The 19,063-nt window shown below is 38.4% G+C and overlaps 1 protein-coding gene across 2 annotated transcripts in view; it reads left to right on the top strand.

The window, feature by feature from the left end:
• nptnb (neuroplastin b) overlaps positions 1-19,024 on the top strand; it is a 28,820-nt gene extending 9,796 nt beyond the window's left edge. Inside the window, exons 2-9 of one of the 2 annotated variants that reach the window (XM_061039425.1) lie at positions 3,863-4,210; positions 8,502-8,676; positions 10,234-10,328; positions 13,477-13,610; positions 13,783-14,056; positions 17,645-17,666; positions 17,752-17,825; positions 17,917-19,024. In XM_061039425.1, the coding sequence (XP_060895408.1) occupies positions 3,863-4,210; positions 8,502-8,676; positions 10,234-10,328; positions 13,477-13,610; positions 13,783-14,056; positions 17,645-17,666; positions 17,752-17,812 (1,109 nt within the window). In that variant the 3' untranslated portion in view covers positions 17,813-17,825; positions 17,917-19,024. The remainder of the gene's footprint in view (positions 1-3,862; positions 4,211-8,501; positions 8,677-10,233; positions 10,329-13,476; positions 13,611-13,782; positions 14,057-17,644; positions 17,667-17,751; positions 17,826-17,916) is intronic. The other variant, XM_061039434.1, reaches the window with a different exon arrangement.
• Positions 19,025-19,063: the final 39 nt, after the last annotated feature.

The raw sequence follows: 19,063 nt of genomic DNA, 5'->3' as shown, positions 1-19,063 counted from the left end.
ACATAGAAGCACAAGTTGTGAGTGCCAAATATGCTCAGTCACATCTCCTAGCAGTAACACTGCAATTTTTATTACTATATTTTTTGCAAAATTCTGTTCACAATCATTCGTTCCCATCGTCTCAGTTGTTTTCATATTACTGTGAGTCACAAATGGGAGTTGGGCAACAGACTTGTTACCATGGTAGTTAGTGAAATTTATGTATTGTTAAGTTTGAAATATTTTGGCTGTACTTTTCCTGCCAGTTTGAGTCAGTGTAGCAGAGAAAAATATTCTTGAGAACATGCATTCATAGTATTACATACGTTTAGCAAACCTTGTAAATGTTTGGATATACTCACTTTGTTCACAAGTTCACAATACTATTCTTGAAATAAAATGTAACTGGCTTCATTGTGAGGATGAGCTGAATAGCATGGATGTTTACTCTGCTTCCTCAGGCTTATCTGTTCATGTGCTTATGATACATTCCTTTGAACAGGGCAAACAGATCAGTGAGGGCCTGTAAGCTGTTGTATTTAGACACAACACACAACACTCAGTAGACCACAGGCTCTTTGTTCCCATTTCCTCTTAAACATTTCAGGGCAGAGTTAAGGGCAGTTTTTTTTTCTAATTCATTTAAGCTCATGTGGTTTAGAGCTGACAGGCTGCAGGGGCAGCAGAGAACAGAGTCTGTGGTCCAGGTGATTTGTCATTAGATGAGGTTCATTAGGTCTGACAGTGTATCGTTGGATTAACTACTGATGTGAGGGGTGAAAAAGGGTGATGAATCTGCCTATACACCGCATGGTACACTCACAGTTGTAGTAATAATGCCTATAGATCCTATTTTATTATTTATTTCACTGCATTTCAGATTTACAATGTTTTTGCTATTTAAAATGGAAGTAATATAATTGTAAAAAAAATTCAGGCCATTTGACCACGTCCACAAGATTCATGTCTAGTAATAGTGTGACGCAGCTTTTAAATTAGAGATAAACTGTGTGTGATTAAAAAATGATGGCTTTTCAGTCTTTATGGAAAGGCTGTTTAAACTATCCTATCCCACTGTGACCATAAGAGAATTTTGAAAACCTACTCTTTAAGTCTGGCTTATCCAAAATGACAGCTGGCTGACCTAATTTCAGGCGCCACCAGCAGGAGCTGATATGGATGAAGAGATTAGGTTTATACATATATTACACATGTACATACATACATGCAGGTGTTTATGGCAATATCAAACATTTCACGCTTTGCAACAGAAAATTTACTGTGATGATTGGCATTTATTGTAAACGTTTTACATTTTTGTTCCATTCAGATATTTGTATAATCACAACTCAGAATAGACTTAAAACTAACGTCCACATTTTAATTTCATATATTTGAGAAGTGTTGTTTAACATGCTACAATATCAAGAATTCTAGAGAATGGCACAAAAGCTGTGGGTTATCAAATGCAAATGTTGACTTCACCCGTTGAAATATGAATCTGTATTGACATTGGGTCATATATGTAGTAGAAATGTGAAATAAATTTTGAAGTTGGTGTCTTCTTGGCCGAGAAAAGGCAGAAAGTGTCTTTTTGGCTCATGTGGATGACAGACACCAAATCCCAGAATGCACAGAATCCCGCAGGCCACTCCCACTAAGGTCCGAATCAGAATCAGAAATACTTTATTAATCCCAGAGGGAAATTCGATCGTTACAGTTTCTCCAAAATATACAATATAGCAGTAGAAATATAGTAATAAAAACATTTACAGACATATTTACATGTTTACCATTTCCTCAACTGATTCCGAAATTTCTTCCAGAATTGATCTTGGAAATTCCTGGCAGAAAACAGACTCTATGTCTGTGTCCATAGGCAAACAGTGAGAGCACCGACACTACCAGTCTGCCCCAGCTCGAGCCGGCCCGGGCTCCTTGTCCTCACCGCCGCTGACAAGCAGGCCTTATGTCTCGGCTGCTGAGCTGGCAGCGGCCGGCGGCGGCCAGCAATATAGCCGTGAGACGGTTGCTGCCGGTGGACGGTGGCCCCGGCGGCCAGCAGTCGCAGCAGCCACAACACAAGACCGGCCTGTCGGCAGCAACCGTCTCGCCGCTATATCTATATTTTTTCGCCATTATCAGCTTTCTCCATAGAGCCTGTTGGCATAGCTTCAAAGTAATATGGCGGACGTTAAGTTTCGATTCTGGGAGTGAGTTCCCACCCACTGATCTGTGATTGGTCTGTAGCTTCAGTGGTTGATAATATGAGGAACTAGCGTTGTAGTTTCACCCTGCTAACCGCAACAGCTTCCAGTGACACAAAAATTGTCATTTTGCGTCACTGGAAGCTCCTTTTCAGACTCAGAAATACAAAGATTTCCCATCTCAGGGGAAAATGAGGGCGGGATGCACGACCATTCAAAAATACTACCAGGTTTGATACAAAGCTTAATGCATATGGGTGAAGTATCCCTTTAATTGTTCGTTGATGTCCGTCTGTATGTTAGCCTTGTTACAGATGTGTCAAGGGTGTATCCCACATCCTAGACCCTCCGTATAGTGTATGCTCCAGATACATGTGATACTCAACAGAGCAACAGGATTAATTCATTTTTTGGAAATTGAAGTAGCATATCAAAAAATGTATTAATATTTCATAAAAATGTATACAAACCCACACACAATGAGACAAACGTATACCATTGGTCAATATCTGAATCACTTTTAAGAATCAATTGAGCAGATTTTCTTACTGCTAATAGATTTTTTACATCTTTGGTGGTGGGAAATAACCTCACACTTTCTTTGACTGACGACACACAGTATGCCGAGGAATCAACAATTTTGTACCTCTTTAATTTCGGTAGGTTCAGTGACTCAAAAGTGACATTCATTCCTCCGACAGGGTGGTGTCAGCAAGACTTAAGCTCAAGGGGAACATTTCCAAGCCACTGATTTTGACAAATTGCACGATTTTCAATGCAGTGTTCTTATTCATTTCATTGGGGTCAAGTGTGTGTAATGCTACTGATTGTGGCTGTAAAGTGAGCATGGAATAGCAGTGTGATTTTTCAGCTACTTGACTAGGCTCTGATTAACAAAACTGATTAAACTTTGCATTTAAACTTAAAAAGTTTAAATGCACAGATTCCCCCTCACCAAATGTTTTGTGTTCTATGACATTTTATATTTAGGTGTACTATGTGTGCTGAATTTAATGTACTGTAGCATGAGTGCAGCAATGATAAGCTTTGAAGATAATTTCTTTGTTTTATAAAGTTAAATGTGAGAAAGAAGGTGACAATATGAAAGGGAAAAGACTTGGGACTGGTTGACTATGACTGCGACTGAAGGCTCTATGGCCTTGCTGGGGCAGGGATTCCTGACATTCAACAACTTTTCCAAGGGGCAACCTCCGGTCTCGAAAAATGAAGCCAATGCGGAAGTACAAAAAACTGCAGTTCCTTGAGGTTCCGCTTGAGGCTGGCTGCAGAAGCGAAAAAAAAGCCTGTTTTTACCACAGGAATTGACACTGTTTATAGAGTTTTCTCAGGACGAGCAGGAAAGCCGTAGGGGATGACAGCAGCCGTAGCCGTTAGCTAAGTTGTCAAGTGGACTGCTAACGTCGAACTGAATGGGCGGAGTTAAGTCCCGCCGGTCCCGCCTTACTGCTGTGGCTAGGTTGATCCGAAGTTAGGTTGAGACCGCAAATCCAATATGGATGCGGCCGTCGATTGGACTCATTTGCTGCCTAGGTAACAGACGGGTCAGGGTTTGTCCAGTAATATTAACAGTCTATGGCCTGTTCACACTTTTCTACTGCTCTAACCCTCTTTTACCTTTTCCTTCCCTGCCATCTTGATACACTTGTCCTCTCCAGCTGGGTTTGTGAAGTCGCCAATGTCTGAGACTAAGCTCACGGGGGACACCTTTGAGCTGTACTGCGACGTGATCGGTAACCCCACCCCAGAGATCCAGTGGTGGTATGCTGAAATCAACCGAGCTGACTCCTTCAAGCTGCTGTGGGACGGAGCCCGCAAGCGTCGGGTATCCATCAACACCGCCTACGGCGCCAATGGGGTTAGTGTGCTCGGCGTCACGCGCCTCACACTGGAAGACTCTGGGACCTATGAGTGTCGGGCTAGCAACGACAAAAGACGCAATGAGCTCCGAGAAAACCCTGCCAACACCTGGATCCGGGCCCAGGCCACCATTTCAGTGCTACAGAGTGAGTGGTCTATGTCCCGTAGTACCTAGATGGTAAAGGAACTTGTATTCCCTTGTCCCAACCACTCCAGTCCCTAAAAGCAACCGCCCAACCTAAACACAGCGTGTCCTGGCCAGGCAAAAATTGAACACCTTTCATGCTAGTAAATATTGTAATTGTAAAATTTGGAGAAAAAATTATCTAATTAACAAAATGATTTATGGAAGTGGAGTCCTTTTTAGTTTTGTTTTAATCTCCCTGTAAGATTAAAACCTGTCCCTGTCTTCCTAAATCCCTTGAGCATCTTGTCGCTAATGACCACAAACCCAGAACTTTCAAGTCTCTATCTAAAGTTTCCTCTTTCCACCCACACCAGACTTTTTGTTCTTACTGTCTCATGTGTCCTTTAATAATATCTTGATCATTATCTTTTTCTATCCTAATTTTACCCATTTCCTATTCTTGGATATACATGTGATACCAACTCCCCTAACACTATGTTGAATCTGTTGCATTGCCTGGATTGTCTTATTTACTTCAAAGCCCTGCCTGGTAAAAGTCATCAGACAGCTAGTTGTGCTTTGAAGTAATATTGCTTTTGATGTAACTTTCTTACTCTGGGAACAGCGTAAATGGAGCTGTAAGACTACACAAGGAGGGATCTGTAAGATGTGAAAGAGTGATTCCTGCTGTCAACTCTCACCTGATAAAAGCAAATATTTTCTGCTTTCAAATTTGTGTGTGGTAATACAATACAGGGCAAGACCACGTGAGGGCTGTGAGTGTCTCATTTCTGTTGCAGATGAGACAAAGAAATCACTTTTTCAACACAGCCTCTCTGGACTTGCCTGTGCACTTTGTAACCTTGTGCCTTCTCAGCCATTCAGCATGTGAGTGTGAATCAGTAATGACATTATATCTTTTAACCCTCTGCTCTATGCATACAAACAATCGAACCATCTGCATTTCAACAGGACCCTTGTAATCGATACATGCTTCAGTGCTCTGCCCACTGGAGCAAAAGGAGATGTGGAATGTTGTTAGTCATAGTGAAGCTCTCTGAGAAGCTTAGAGGAGTAAGGTCCTTTCTGGCTTCTCTGACTGGACTGTGAATATTTAATTTCCGTGTGAGCACTACATTATAAGTTATTTATCTATTATAAGAAGTTAAAAGGACAGAGGCTGGTCACATCTCACATTTACTGTACTTGCTTCCTACTTGGCTGGCACAGTGTAGTGTATCAAACTTGCAATTTAAGTCCTCATTATATATATATTCTGTCATTACTGAGGAATAAAATATCCCTCCAATATACATGTAATATTGATTTTCTTACATGTATATAATAGGCTATTTATAATAGCAAATTTATATGAATGTATAGTATGTAACTGGGTAAAGTTTGACTGTTTGGTTTAGGCCCTTTTGCTTTATTTACTTTGTGAATTGCTCTTCATACATTTCTGCATGGTCAGCGTGTTTATGAAAAATACTTCAGGCTACTAATGTTTTGATTAGATCCTTTTGTGACAAGGGGATTCTTAAGTGAATGTAATACTACAGTCAAATCACTGCCCAGAAAAGATCAATAACAATAACAACAACATGAACTAAGCATGCATATATGCATGCTCTTTCTACATGTGCTTAAAGTGATAACCTTACCAAATCTAACTTTTAAGTATGAAACTCAAAAAAAGGCAGGAATGGCTGGACATTTTAGGAAAGGAGGGCTATTTTTTTTCAAATATGACAGCCAAAAAGCTAGCTAGTTTTCCTTAGCATAAAGATTGAACTCACACAAAGACAGCTAGCTTAGCTCCTTCCAAAAGTAAAAATGCTTACCTCTAAAGCTCATTAATTGACATGTCATATCTTGTTTGTTAAATCCCTTTAGGGGGGATATGTGACAGACTATTTACTGGCCTGGATCAGTAACTTCTGGAAGCCAAGCTGGCTGTTTTCCCTTGCTTTGAGTCTTCATGCTAAGGTTAACTACTATAATGCTTTCTGTAAGCCCACATTTAGTATAAAAAATTGAACATGTTATTGGTTTTCTTACCTAAATCCTAGCAACAAAAAATATGCATATTTCGCTATATAATATTGAGCAATTACTTTTACAAAGAACATCAGCTGTGGTCAGCTTGAATTCATCAAATTTACAAAAAATTTCACTGGAAAAAGTCAGCAGGACTTAATTCTTTTACGAAAAAAATGTGGCTTGAAACAGTGCCTCTGTGTGTCGCACTTTCTTGAAAATCATTGTGGCCCAAATGGATTCAAGCTAAACACAGGTAGTTTCTATGTGAAATGGTGGTGATTGTTTCATACTTAAATACATACAACTAGATTTGGTATGAAGTATCACTTCAAGTTGTTTTAGTCTACTGTACACTAAAAGCAAAAAAAGCTTTTGTACCACTTTACTTTTTAAAACAGTCAAAAAGGTTTATAAGGATCAACTCTTTGTATTGTTAAGTACACCACAAAAGGGTGTTGTTTAAAGGTAAACATAGTAATGTAATAAAACAATTGAAATTCATTATTAAAGTGACTGAAATGATGAAGCTCATCCGTATGCTCAGAAGGGTTAGTGTTTTCATTGTTCCAAAACAATTACTGAGACATGGCTCTGGCAGGGAACCTCTACTTATGTAATTTAAATCAAAATTATGATTTGAGGACTGCCTTGTTTTCCAGGGAAATTATTTACCCCTGAATGAAGGCCTTGCCAAGTAGTTTACTATGTCTCAGCTACTTAGCTAATTGATTTAATACATTTTGGCATAATGAAGCAGCATGCTGCTCAATAAAAACAAAACTGTCACTCTAAAGAAGCAGATCATTTAAGGATGACAAAACATGTTTGTGCAAATAATAAAATGCACTTCTCAAAAATAATATTTGACAGATAATTGGATATAATACCAGTCTAAATACAGTACAGTATTACATTAGACAAAGGGTGGCTAAGGCTTCACTACATCTTACATTCTTGGGTCACTGAGGACAGTTGCACTGTGGTTACGCTCTGATACAGTGATACATTATTCAGCAGTGACCACATTTTAAGTTGTGACAAGGTGTCCTACAAACAACCTTCTGGTTAAAATGCCCAAGGACCACTGTGCCGTGTTTGCAAAATGTTAATTTATGTACCTCATGTTGTGCGGGTATGCATGTCTCAAAGATACTATTAATAGTACATGTAGTTCTGCTTAGTGGGGGGGTGGGGTGGGATGGGGGTGTATGGTGGGAGTGGGGGAGGGGTGGAGAAGAGATATCCCTTTTGCTTTACAGAATACAGAATTGCAAGAAGGAGGTGTCATCAATGCTGAAACGTCACATTTGGTGTCAGTAGCCAAGCTTTCCCCTTCTCCTCCCTTCTGCTCTCCTAGTGGCCGTGTAACAGCCAGTAGTAAGATTATGATGCGTCTCCTCTCTGCTCCTCCCCTCGGGGGCTCCATCCTTGCCATGGTTGGCCCGCCCTGGAGGAGGAGGAGGGGAAGAAGGAGAGGGGGCAGGGCGGAGAAGCCTTCCTGCTTACAACTGAAGGCAGTGCGAAGGACGCCACACTCTCAGATGACACCTCCTGCTTCCCCAGATGTCCTTGAGAAATGGACCGTACTATTGTGTAGTAATGAGTAGATTTAGCAGGTGAAGTAATTAAGGTAGTCGCACAACAGTCATGTAAAATGTCAAAAGACTGTTCAATATTACAACAATCTTCAGCTCAGATCTCAAATACAAGGCTTCTCTACTTCAATATCCTAATGGCACAGATGTTTGAGCGCGCAGTCAGTTTGCTCTGTTACAGTGTAACATTGAAAAAATAACTTGTGTTATCAGTTATTGCATATCTTCTGTTAAATATACTTATGAAGACTGTGCATGTAAATTACGAGTATGAAGATAATCAAACATAATATTATAACATCATTTTTTTTGTAAAATATCAGACAGTTTCTGGGATCTGAATGCAAATGTAGTATTTAAATGTATTACTGTTCTTCTTCAGAAAATAAGCGTTTACACACAAAGTCTGTCAATTAACGTCATTATAACCATATTACTGATTATTACACTAAATGTAAATTAATCCGACCATACATTGCAGTTATGTCATGTATTTGATGTGTCTTTTATTCTTATTTGTGTGTTCACTTCTGTCTTCACTTCATAGACACCCTCCTACACAGATTGTATATAAACAGCATATAGCCCACAGCTACTAAAACATGGGCGGAAGCATTTAAACAGCATTGAGTCCCAGTTCTGTGATAAGGGTTGACTGTCTCTGTCTTCCAGAACCAAAGATCAATGCCACTGATCAGATCATCCTGTCAGCGGACAGCGCTAGCAAACCAGTTACCCTGCAGTGTAACCTCACCACTGCACATACCCCGCACCAGGAAAGCTTCTGGATGAAGAACGGAAAGGAGATCACCAATACACGGACAGAGCACAGGAGCACGTTGTACAGGTGATAAACAGCTTGCCTCAATATAGTAGGTAGGACATGCTTTGGGAGGGTGGACAATGAAGACAACAACATCTTCCAGCTATGTCAATGTAATGATAATTTAGTTAATTTTCGTTATCTACAACTTTCATAAATAGAAGTGGCTATCCAATCACTACACTATGGAGGTCTGGAAAAATTATGAAAAAACTTGGAGTAGGACTTTACTGAGACAAAGGCAGGCTACAGTGTTGCCCACATCTTGTAATGGTAAATGGACTGTACTGACATGGCACATTTCTAGTGTTCTGGCAACTCTAAACATATATATATATGTTATAGTGTTAAAATTAACGAGAAGAATAAAATAAAAGAGAGAATGTTTGAATGAAAAAATGTTTGTTTAATAATTTCAACATTAATTTCCATCTCTAAAGCCCGCACAATTAGTCCTCCTCATCCCACCCATCACTCACTGAGGTTGAAATTTAACTAAGCTTAACTAAGCTCAGCCGTCTTGGTGTTGCAGAAGCATGGCAAAGCGGGAGCTCCACATACACACAGAGCCAGACATGCACATACACACACCGCTGTGGGCCCCCGCTTGCTCAGCTGATCCAGTTTCACCTTCATAACGCCTCTATTACTACCACCGAGAAGGTACAGAGGGGGAATCACCTGGTCCCCCTATTACGGCTCCACTACATTCGGATTGAAGGGACTTAAATACCGCTCCTTGAAAACGTCTGAATAGGATTCTCTATAGATACACAGGCACATATGAATCTCCAGCTGATCTTTGACTCTTTTTTTTCTCACACTGTAACACATAGTAGAATTATTCTTTCTGGGACAGTAGTTGAAGGTCATCTTTATTTTTTGAGCCTTGCTGCTTTTTCTCGTAATTTTTGATCCGTAAACTATCACAGCAGATGGCTGTTCAACATGATGTGTTATATTCTAAGAAATTATAGGTGATGCAGAGTTTTTTTTAAGAATACTGCTGATGTGGTTTCAATTTTAAATCTCCCCTGACCATTAATGTTGAGGCAACTACTGGGCTTTCTGTCTATTTGTTTTTTTTCAAAATATGACACAGCATCTCACTGCCTTAAGCTAAGAATAGAAATATACCTATGTACCCAATTACAATAAAATTACTATAGCCTAAGGTACCAACTAGTCGTTAGTTCCTGCTGTCACACAGTATAACCATTGGAGCACAAAGTTACTGTCACCCCTGTAGACATACCACAGACTCTCCCTTGCCACAAGATAAGACCAATTGGTCACTTCCTTGTCACATTACATCAGTGATACTCTGAAGATTACAGCTTAAATGCCTGTGGTGCCCTTTCCTGCAGAATCCAGAGCTGCTGTTCCGTAATATAACAGCATTATGCCAGCGTTTTGTCTCCCTTGGCCTTGCATGCCCCTCGAGCTTTCACTGCTATAGTCCAAAGTAATTACTAGAGTTCAACTGAAATTAGTTGACTTTATTTACTTGACTACTTTCAGTGTAAGTGACTGGTAAATTAAAGTTTTGGAATAAGTCTGTGTTTTTGTGTTTTGTCGTAGAATCACTAAGCCACGGGCAGATGTCTCTGGGGAATACATGTGTGTTTACACATTTAGCATGGCTCCAAATGCAAATGCAACAATCGAAGTAAAAGGTAAGTTTCACCTGTGATAATGTTAAAACTGATCATTGTTGCTAGTGTTCAAAAAATGATAACAATTGATTCCTTTTATTATAATTAAATGTATATCAAAAATAGCTGACACTTGAATTAAGATTTGAATCATGTCATCTGTGTTATCCTATTGAAAAACTGAGAGATTATGTTGTCCTCAAAAAGTTAACCCCAAAAGCTCTGTGAAGAGAGTCCTTGTTTACAAAGATGTTTGTGATCATCTAGTGCAGCGTTGATGACGGGGCGATCCGGAGGCTCTCACTGAGAACAGTCTAGTGAAATAGACGGGCACAGCACATGTTCACAAAAACATGCAAACCAAAAGCTCACTAGAAAGTATCTTTAAGCACCGTTATACCTCTTAAAAACCTAGATAGAAATTGATGATTTAAGTTTGTAAATAAGTTTAATATTTAAAAAAATGTGGTTTTAGTAAGACAGTTAACAAAGACAGTATATGGCTTAAATACTGACTGAAGAAATACAATGTTGGTTTCATTCAAGCTGACAACGAAGTAATCCACTTGAATAAAGAATCTTCCCTGACAAAGGGCAAGTGAAACCCTGTTCAAGAGAAGCTTGCTTGTGTGTAGTGCTAAGCCAATTTGCTGTGGCATGGCTGTAGTGCATACTGAGCATGCCCTGCCTCTTATTCCCTGGCTGTCTTAAAACACTGCCTGATTGCATAACATGGGTGATGACCGTGTGTGCAATGCCTTCACTGGATCGTGAGATGATGGGACTTTTGCCATTCAAACTGAAGGGTCCTAGCCATCACTAGACTGCAGGCTTGTGACTGTTGAGGCTTGCTATCTGTCCCCTGGAGAACAAAGTCAGTCTTTTAACTAACTGATGATGCATGATTTTGTCCTTTATAAAGATCTACATTGAATGACTTACGGTCTTTTTTTTTTTTTAAACAACAGACTGTTTGACATCAAGAGTGGGGACAACTGCTGAACCTAAACTAAATATCTCTTCAGTTCTTAAAAGCACTTGAGATTTTCTAGAGGTGTTTGAGATCTTTTCTGACCCAGGTAGCAAGCCCACTGTTATGCTAGCCAGCTTTGCAATGCGCTTCTGGCAGCAGTTCACTGAGATCCCTCGCCTACAGTGTCCTTGGCACAGTCATCCTTGCAGGACTCGGCTCAGAGGCAACAGATGGAGGGTTCTGTGATGTTGTAGGATTAAGGCTCGGAATCCAGTCCCCGCCATCTCTGTGGCAGGCAGTGGACTTTATTGTCTGTGATACTAAGCTTACCACAGATTCATATTTCTGGTTTTAAGGAAATCTGAAGTATATTTCTCTATAAAATGTTTTCACATTAATAGTTCATTCAAATTTTACTCTCAAAAAATAAATGTAGCTCAAGTTTAAAGAATTAAACACAAATCAAAGACACAAACATACACATACAAACAATTAATGAAGGATTTAATGTTCCTCTAACATACAGTATGTAACAACAAAGTTATCTTAATCAGCTTTTTTTTCCTTTTTCCTTTTTTCTGGCAGCTTTGGCCTGCTCCTTCTTTCACACATCCCTCTCACAGTCATGTGTCACATCACCTCTGTCTTGCACAGCCAGAATAGAGATCATTGTAAGCACAGTCAGGAGTGTGAAATTGAGGTTTCTGCCTGTTTTAGCACCACTCTGTGCTGTCTCTGTGCTGTCACTCACTGGCATAATGCAGTCACGATAAGCAACAAACTAGACCACTCCTGCTCAGGGAGCACGAGTGCACCATAATTAGAGCGGGCTGATGTCACCAAAGAGCTCAGACCCCTCTTGCTCTACTATCGGTGCATAGCTGGAAAATGTGCACTCCAGGCCTCTACTGTATCCTGCTTAATTGCATGGATGGAATTATTGTAATTTTGGGGATTAGTGGAAAAGAAGGAACAGTTATCTACTTGATGCTGAGCAGAGTTACACAGCGTGTCCGTCTCACCTTTGGGAAAGACTGTTCATTTTATGGATCAGTTTGCAATCATCTGTTGCAGTGCTTCACGCATGACATATGATTGAATTTATAGAATTTAAAATCTTTGTGCTGAATTTTTATTATCAGTCTTTTCATTAATCAGAGCCAATTCACATTGGTTTTCTTGTGCTCAACATCTCTTTTGTGGAATTCACAGTGGAATAATTTCAATGGGAACATCTGGAAGCTCATATAACATACTGATCCCACTCTTCCATGACCTCATTATGCATTGTACTGAAATGCTTTATCTCTCCCAGAGTATAATATAAGTACATTTCTCTGGGGTTTGGTGGTGGGGTTGTGCATGCTCAGAAAAATAACAGCAATGCCAATTTAGAGCTGTGTTTTGACAGCTGTAGTCCACCCGTACTTTTAGGCAAGTCTTTGTCTTGACATGGTGGACAGTTGCATGGGATTATTTTGTCTCTAATCTCCGCTAAACATACATCTACATTAAAACCAACAACTAGTCTAGTATAATATAAATAATACCAAAAGGAGAGTTACAAAAATATCTCTTCATTAAAAAGCTTTGGGCATCACTCCTATGTTCAATACTTTTAGGAGCTTTATTCTGGAAATAAAAATAATTTGTGCTAAGTAAAAAGTGACCCAAAAACACTCTTAGAATACAAGTTAAATCCCCTTTGTATTCTAACTTCTTAAAGAAAAATGGCAACAAGAAAAGAAAATATGAGATGATGGTGTAGTCAATTGAAGGTATAGTCAGAAAAAGTTGGAAACTTTACAGAACACCAATTCAGCAAGCTTTGTATGCGAAACAAAGATGATGTCACTTGAACTAAATGATGCATTGTGAGGCGTATGAATGTAGAAAATATCCTCAACGCAAGACAAAAAGAGCCTGTTAACTATGCTTTTCTTGACTCCAGTAGCTCAAAGTTATGGGAAATTCAAAGCGAACCAGGCAGCTTCAGTGAATCAATCTTTCTATAGAGACTCTTAATTACAGTCCTCTCACAGACATCTGAATAACACATAGTATTACGATAGCCAGGACAGCCAATCATGCTTCCCATATTCATGCCATCTGTTAGGAGTTACAATGCCCTTTGTGTGTGTTACCTCTGCCAAATCAGCTAATGATCAGCTTTATTTATTTATTTTACCTGTCCAGCAAAACCTGATGTCACTGGCCACAAGAGGAGTGAGAATAAAAACGAGGCGGAAGATGCAATGATGTACTGCAAATCCGTTGGTTACCCACATCCCACCTGGGCATGGCGTAAAATGGATGGCACATCCTACACGGTATGACTATGGTTAATAAATAAACATTAATCAATATAGTTCAATATAAATAAATAACGGGCACAGATAGATAAAGAAAGACATATGTGTACCTATGATACATAGACACAATAGAGGTAATGCTATAACGTTTTCATTGTAATGAACTTGAGAAATTATCATTGTGTTTCAGGACATTGACAACTCTACTGGACGCTTCTTCATCACTAGCAGAGACAACTACACAGAGCTCAACATAATTAACCTGGATATAAAAACAGACCCTGGAGTATACCAGTGCAATGCCAGTAACGTGATTGGAAACACTGCTCAGACCACAATACTGCGGGTGCGCAGTCACCTTGCGCCGCTTTGGCCCTTCCTTGGTGTGCTCGCAGAAATTATCATCCTTGTTGTCATCATCGTTGTATACGAGAAACGCAAGAAGCCCGACGACTTTATTGATGGTAAGCAAGCTTTTCCTCACTTACTAGCATTGACTACTTACATGTACCTCATTATGAAAGTTTTAATGTCATTGTTTATGTTCAATTAGCAATACTCCAATTTCAATCCTTTCAGGAGTTCAGTTTGTTGTCTTGTGTCAGGTCTTTTGTGTTTAAGTTTTTTCAGAGAGTTGATGTGTGCTGCTCTTACATCAATGGTTTCTTTTCATGGAAATAGCTGAGTTAATAAACATGTTTGGGGTTATCAAAATGTAGCCTGAAGGCAACTTCATAACATGATTGGTTACTATTGTTTTCCCTTCCCATTCTTTCCAAATGGCAACATAATCTTAACTGGTGGTAAGTGAGTGAACCCGCATGGTTTTGGAGATTTTTGTATGTTTCTATTAGTCTACAGTCCATCCAAAACATAACGAACATTATGAGGATTATCTCTGCTCTCATATTAACACAGTAAATTATGTTTATGTTAATGAAAATCATTTCCATTTCTAACTCAAAGTCTTATGGTAGACATCCATTGGTGGTAGTAGACAAATGTTTTGGGATGAACATAAATTGCATATATCGCTCAGGAGTCATAATCTTTAAAAAAAAGCCCTAACATGATTTTTCCTAAAAACAAAACAAACAAATACACAAAAAGTTAATAATCTGCACAACCTTGATTCGGTTTCACTTTTATTAGGTAAATGTGGCTGTTGTTTGCTAATAACATCCTGTATAATCTTAATTTACATTCAGTTAAAACAAAAATATGAATCCCTCTCAAATGACAAGAGATGTTCCAATATGTTGTAATATAATATAACATATACATATATACACATATGTATGAGATGTAAAAATAAATATGTTAATAGATAAGGTTATGAATAAACGTTTTATTTATAAAGGAAGACCTGTGTTTATTAATATAAACTACAGAATGAAAAAAAAAAACATTCTCTATTCAGGCTGATACAGAGCTGCAGGACTTTGTTTGCAACCAAAAACAGATTTTTGATTAATTCATTAATTTGGCAGTGCTTAAGAGGGAAGTTAAAATCACAGGATAAGAATGTGACAAGATCAAAATGTGTAGAACGCCCAGGGGCATTTCCATCAATCACGAAAGGTGAATCAGTTTGGTCTGACCTCTACTCATGGCTTTGTTTCCTTTTCAAATGGATGAAACATGCACACACGGAAGACACAAACCACAACAGTAACCCCACTAATGATGAATAATGAGCAACAGTTGTTTGCCATAAATAAATAGAGCTTCAGTGTAATTCTGCTTTTTATTAATTTATTGACATAAAAAACATTCATTAAGTCAAATATGTAAGGAATACTATGATTTAGTTTCCAATGTTTCAGGGGTTAAACATGTGAAGCAATTTATGTTTTCCAGTTTCCTTCAATAGATTCAGCACTTAGAACACATTAAAGATTAATGTGATTATATGTGAATCAATCATTTGATGAGGTTCACAGTAGTTTTTATAAAGCTTCACAATACACTTAATTGCCATTTCTTAGCAGTATAAATAAATCTAAACTGCAATTATGTGATAAAAATGGTCACTTATTGTTCAAATTGTTTACTGTGTTCCTAAGATACGAGGTCGTAATAGCTATCTGAACACAATTAGTTAAAAATACGTCACTCACATTATTACCCAGCACTACATCACTTTTTTCCCAAACCTTGATGTGTTCTTAATGTCAATAATTTCAAACGTAAAAATAAACAAATAAACAAAATTGAAAAGGTTTTAGAGCACACACATGTACATGCTCACACACAGAAAAAACAATTCAAGTAAGCTCTGTGCATCAATGGCCTATAGTTTGGTTTCATCTACCGGAAAAAACGAAGCGATTAAGGTGGATTATATTTGCCGTGTTTACGACATTCATATCAGGGATGAGGACTCCCTGCTCATGATGCACAGCCTCTCTAAAATTTCCTTTTAGCATCCCGTATTCCCAGAGGTTTTTTCCCCTGTCTGCCTGCATTATGAATTTTAGTCTCTTGATGGCTTAGCTGTTTGAAAACTTTCATTCTTCACGGCCAAGGGCTCTAAGACAGACAATGACATTTCTATCCACTATTCCAAAACCAGATGCTAAAATTACTGAATCTGCTGCGTGATCATCATTTGCTATACAGGCTGGCTTCATGTAATAACACACATTTTAAGATCAAAATTTAATCCACATTCTGTTTGTTTTAAGTTATATAAACAGCTTACTGAAACAAATGAAATCTTGATACAATACTATGACTATTGTCAATGTTCAGCTGCCCCCCCCCCCCCCCCACACACACACACACACACACACACACAGTAAAAAATCCGTAATGTGATTTCAAAGCCATTGTAGTACAAACTGTTTTTGTGGTGTTTAGATGAGGTGTGAAACACTGGTTTATGCTCACAGATGTTCCTCCCACACGTGATCACAGAACCATTTTTTGTTTCACAAACATTATTATTAACTGCATACATAATCTTCTTCATTTAATTCCATGGAATGCTGCTAATCTCAGATTTATAACTGCATGGGAAATATCTCACTGTGATGATTATTTAGTGGTTGACACATGTTCATCTTTATGCGAAAAAACATCCACCATGTTAACCCTGAAGGCTGTTGATTTTCTACCTGCCACTCACTACAACAATATCCACTATTATTCACCAGTTCCTCTTCCAGCAGTCTTACAGTCACCTTGTAGTAAATGTGGTTATTGCACTACTGTATCTTGAAAATTACAATTTCATATGGTCCCTCTGAGAAAATCATCAAAGATGAGAGTATGAGTGGAATTAGCATTTAATAAATAAATAACAGGTCTAGATGCTGACGGTAAGCCTTGAAGGGAATAATGTTTCTATGCCAAGTCAGTCACAGTATCACACCCAAATACAAGGCTCATTCGAAACCATTATGAAATTACTGAGTGTAATTAAAAGATGGCTTTAAGTGAGCCATCTGTAACCCTCCTCCACATATGCTCGGTCTGAAATGAAAAGAAACCCCATGAGAATCAGATGGCATGGGAAGTTTACAATGCAAGGCGTTAAAGATGTGGTTATGTTAGAGACTGTACCACATGTTTCTCCACATTTCAGCCCCTCTACTGCATATAAAAACTACTGACCATTTTCACTGAACCTCTATTGTCTAAAAAACCCTTTTCCACAAGAAGCTACTTAACTCAGTCTGATATGTTTGCTTAGTGTGTTCCTTCAGAGTCTGTTTATCAGAAACAAAGGCTGTGCATACAGAGCTGTTCAGCAGCTGACTCCCATGTCTGTGATGTCAGAGCTTCCCACCAGTGCACGACTATGCTGTACCAGTATTCAAAGCAATCTGTGCTTTCAGCTGCAGCATCACAAAATATTAATGTTTACTGAGGAATTTGGTAACCTGTCTCTAATAGCTCAACTAAAGGCTGCTTTGGAAAAACAAAGTCAAAATGTCTGAGAGGCAAAGATGTATGTGCTGAAACAAGCAAGCTGTGTTTTTTTCCTGATCTTTATCTCATATGTGACTAATGTTCTCTTTTTCTCCTGGTTTCTTCCCATACCAAAGATGATGAACCAGTGGGACCAATGTAAGTATCTTCTTATTTATTCCTATTCTTGCATTTGAATTATTATTTCCTTAAGGTCACTAACTCATAACTACTTCTTTCCCAGGAAAACAAATTCAACAAACAACCACAAGGACAAAAACATTCGCCAGAGGAATATGAAATAAGCAATTTACTCAAGTAAGACACTGTTGTAGGGATGGGGGCTAATAATAGAACTCTCTGCGAGGATTATCCGTAGTCACGCCTTCTCTTGATTTTCTCTTCACAGATGAGATGGCTAAACTGCGTTTTTGGATTACAAGAAGGTGTCAGAGGTGGTTGGAGCTCCAGGCAGTTTTGAAAAAAGCATATCTTGTCTCATTTTATGAGAAACAATATCAGCATAACACTGGCAACAAAAAGAACATAATGGCTGTCTTAAGCATGCCTTATTCAGTCTTAACATGGAGATTACAGGATGACGAATAATGACTAAAACCACCACAAAGGTGTACACATTTTTAATGTGCTGTTTGTGTCTCCTTTATTGATTTAATCGTATCCTCAGATGAGGCGATCCCTTTTGTATTACATATCATGTACAATGCATGCAAGATGATTACGCAATAGGATACTCAGAATAGACCTTTTCTGTTGTTATCCCTCATGTGGCTTTTTTTGCATCTAAAATGACCTATGTTTTTTATGGAGTCATCCCTATTTAATATATATATGTATATTTATATATACATATATATGTAGAGTTAGTTTTATTCTTGGAATTTGTACAGCATATCATGGTCAGTTAAATAAGTTTGATTTTGTGAAGCCCAATTTTAACAGAACTTTAATTGTGAAGCAAGGGCTTCAAAGACTGGCAGTATTTACATTTTATTGAGAGTGATTACAGAAAATGACTACTGTGTGTTTAAATATCTAAACAAAAATGATGTGTATTATTTTTATTTTCTTTCCGGAGTAACTTAGGTGTCTTGTGTATGTTTAAGTATGAGTGTTCAAATGATAGGAAATCTGTAAAAAGATATTTTTTTTATATTTCCCAATTTCATTTGTTGATTTTGATTTTTTTATTTTGTTCTCTCTTTAACTGTATAGCATGGCTATAATCCTATGCAATATGTATTCTTAAATAGATATATGGAGGGCAGTTTGTTTTACTCAGTGAAGCTTTAATATTGTGGGAATCACTTGGAAGCGGGCATAGCAAAATTCACTGCTGTAGCTGCATGACTCCTGTTTCAATACAATGTACCCATGTGTGTTGAGGTGGAAATGGACCTGCGTCAAGGTGGGAACAGAGGGACCAGAGTATATAGCCAAGATCAAACATATGAGTGAGACCAATATTTTTTTTCTGAATAAAAAGTTTGAAATTCTTTTCTGTTTCAGAGTCTTCTAACAGCCCAAATTGAAAA

Source organism: Labrus mixtus, chromosome 1 (genome assembly GCF_963584025.1).
Source record: "Labrus mixtus chromosome 1, fLabMix1.1, whole genome shotgun sequence".
Taxonomy (NCBI): domain Eukaryota; kingdom Metazoa; phylum Chordata; class Actinopteri; order Labriformes; family Labridae; genus Labrus; species Labrus mixtus.
Note: the sequence above shows the minus strand (reverse complement) of the source record. Positions and strands in the feature narration are given on the sequence as shown.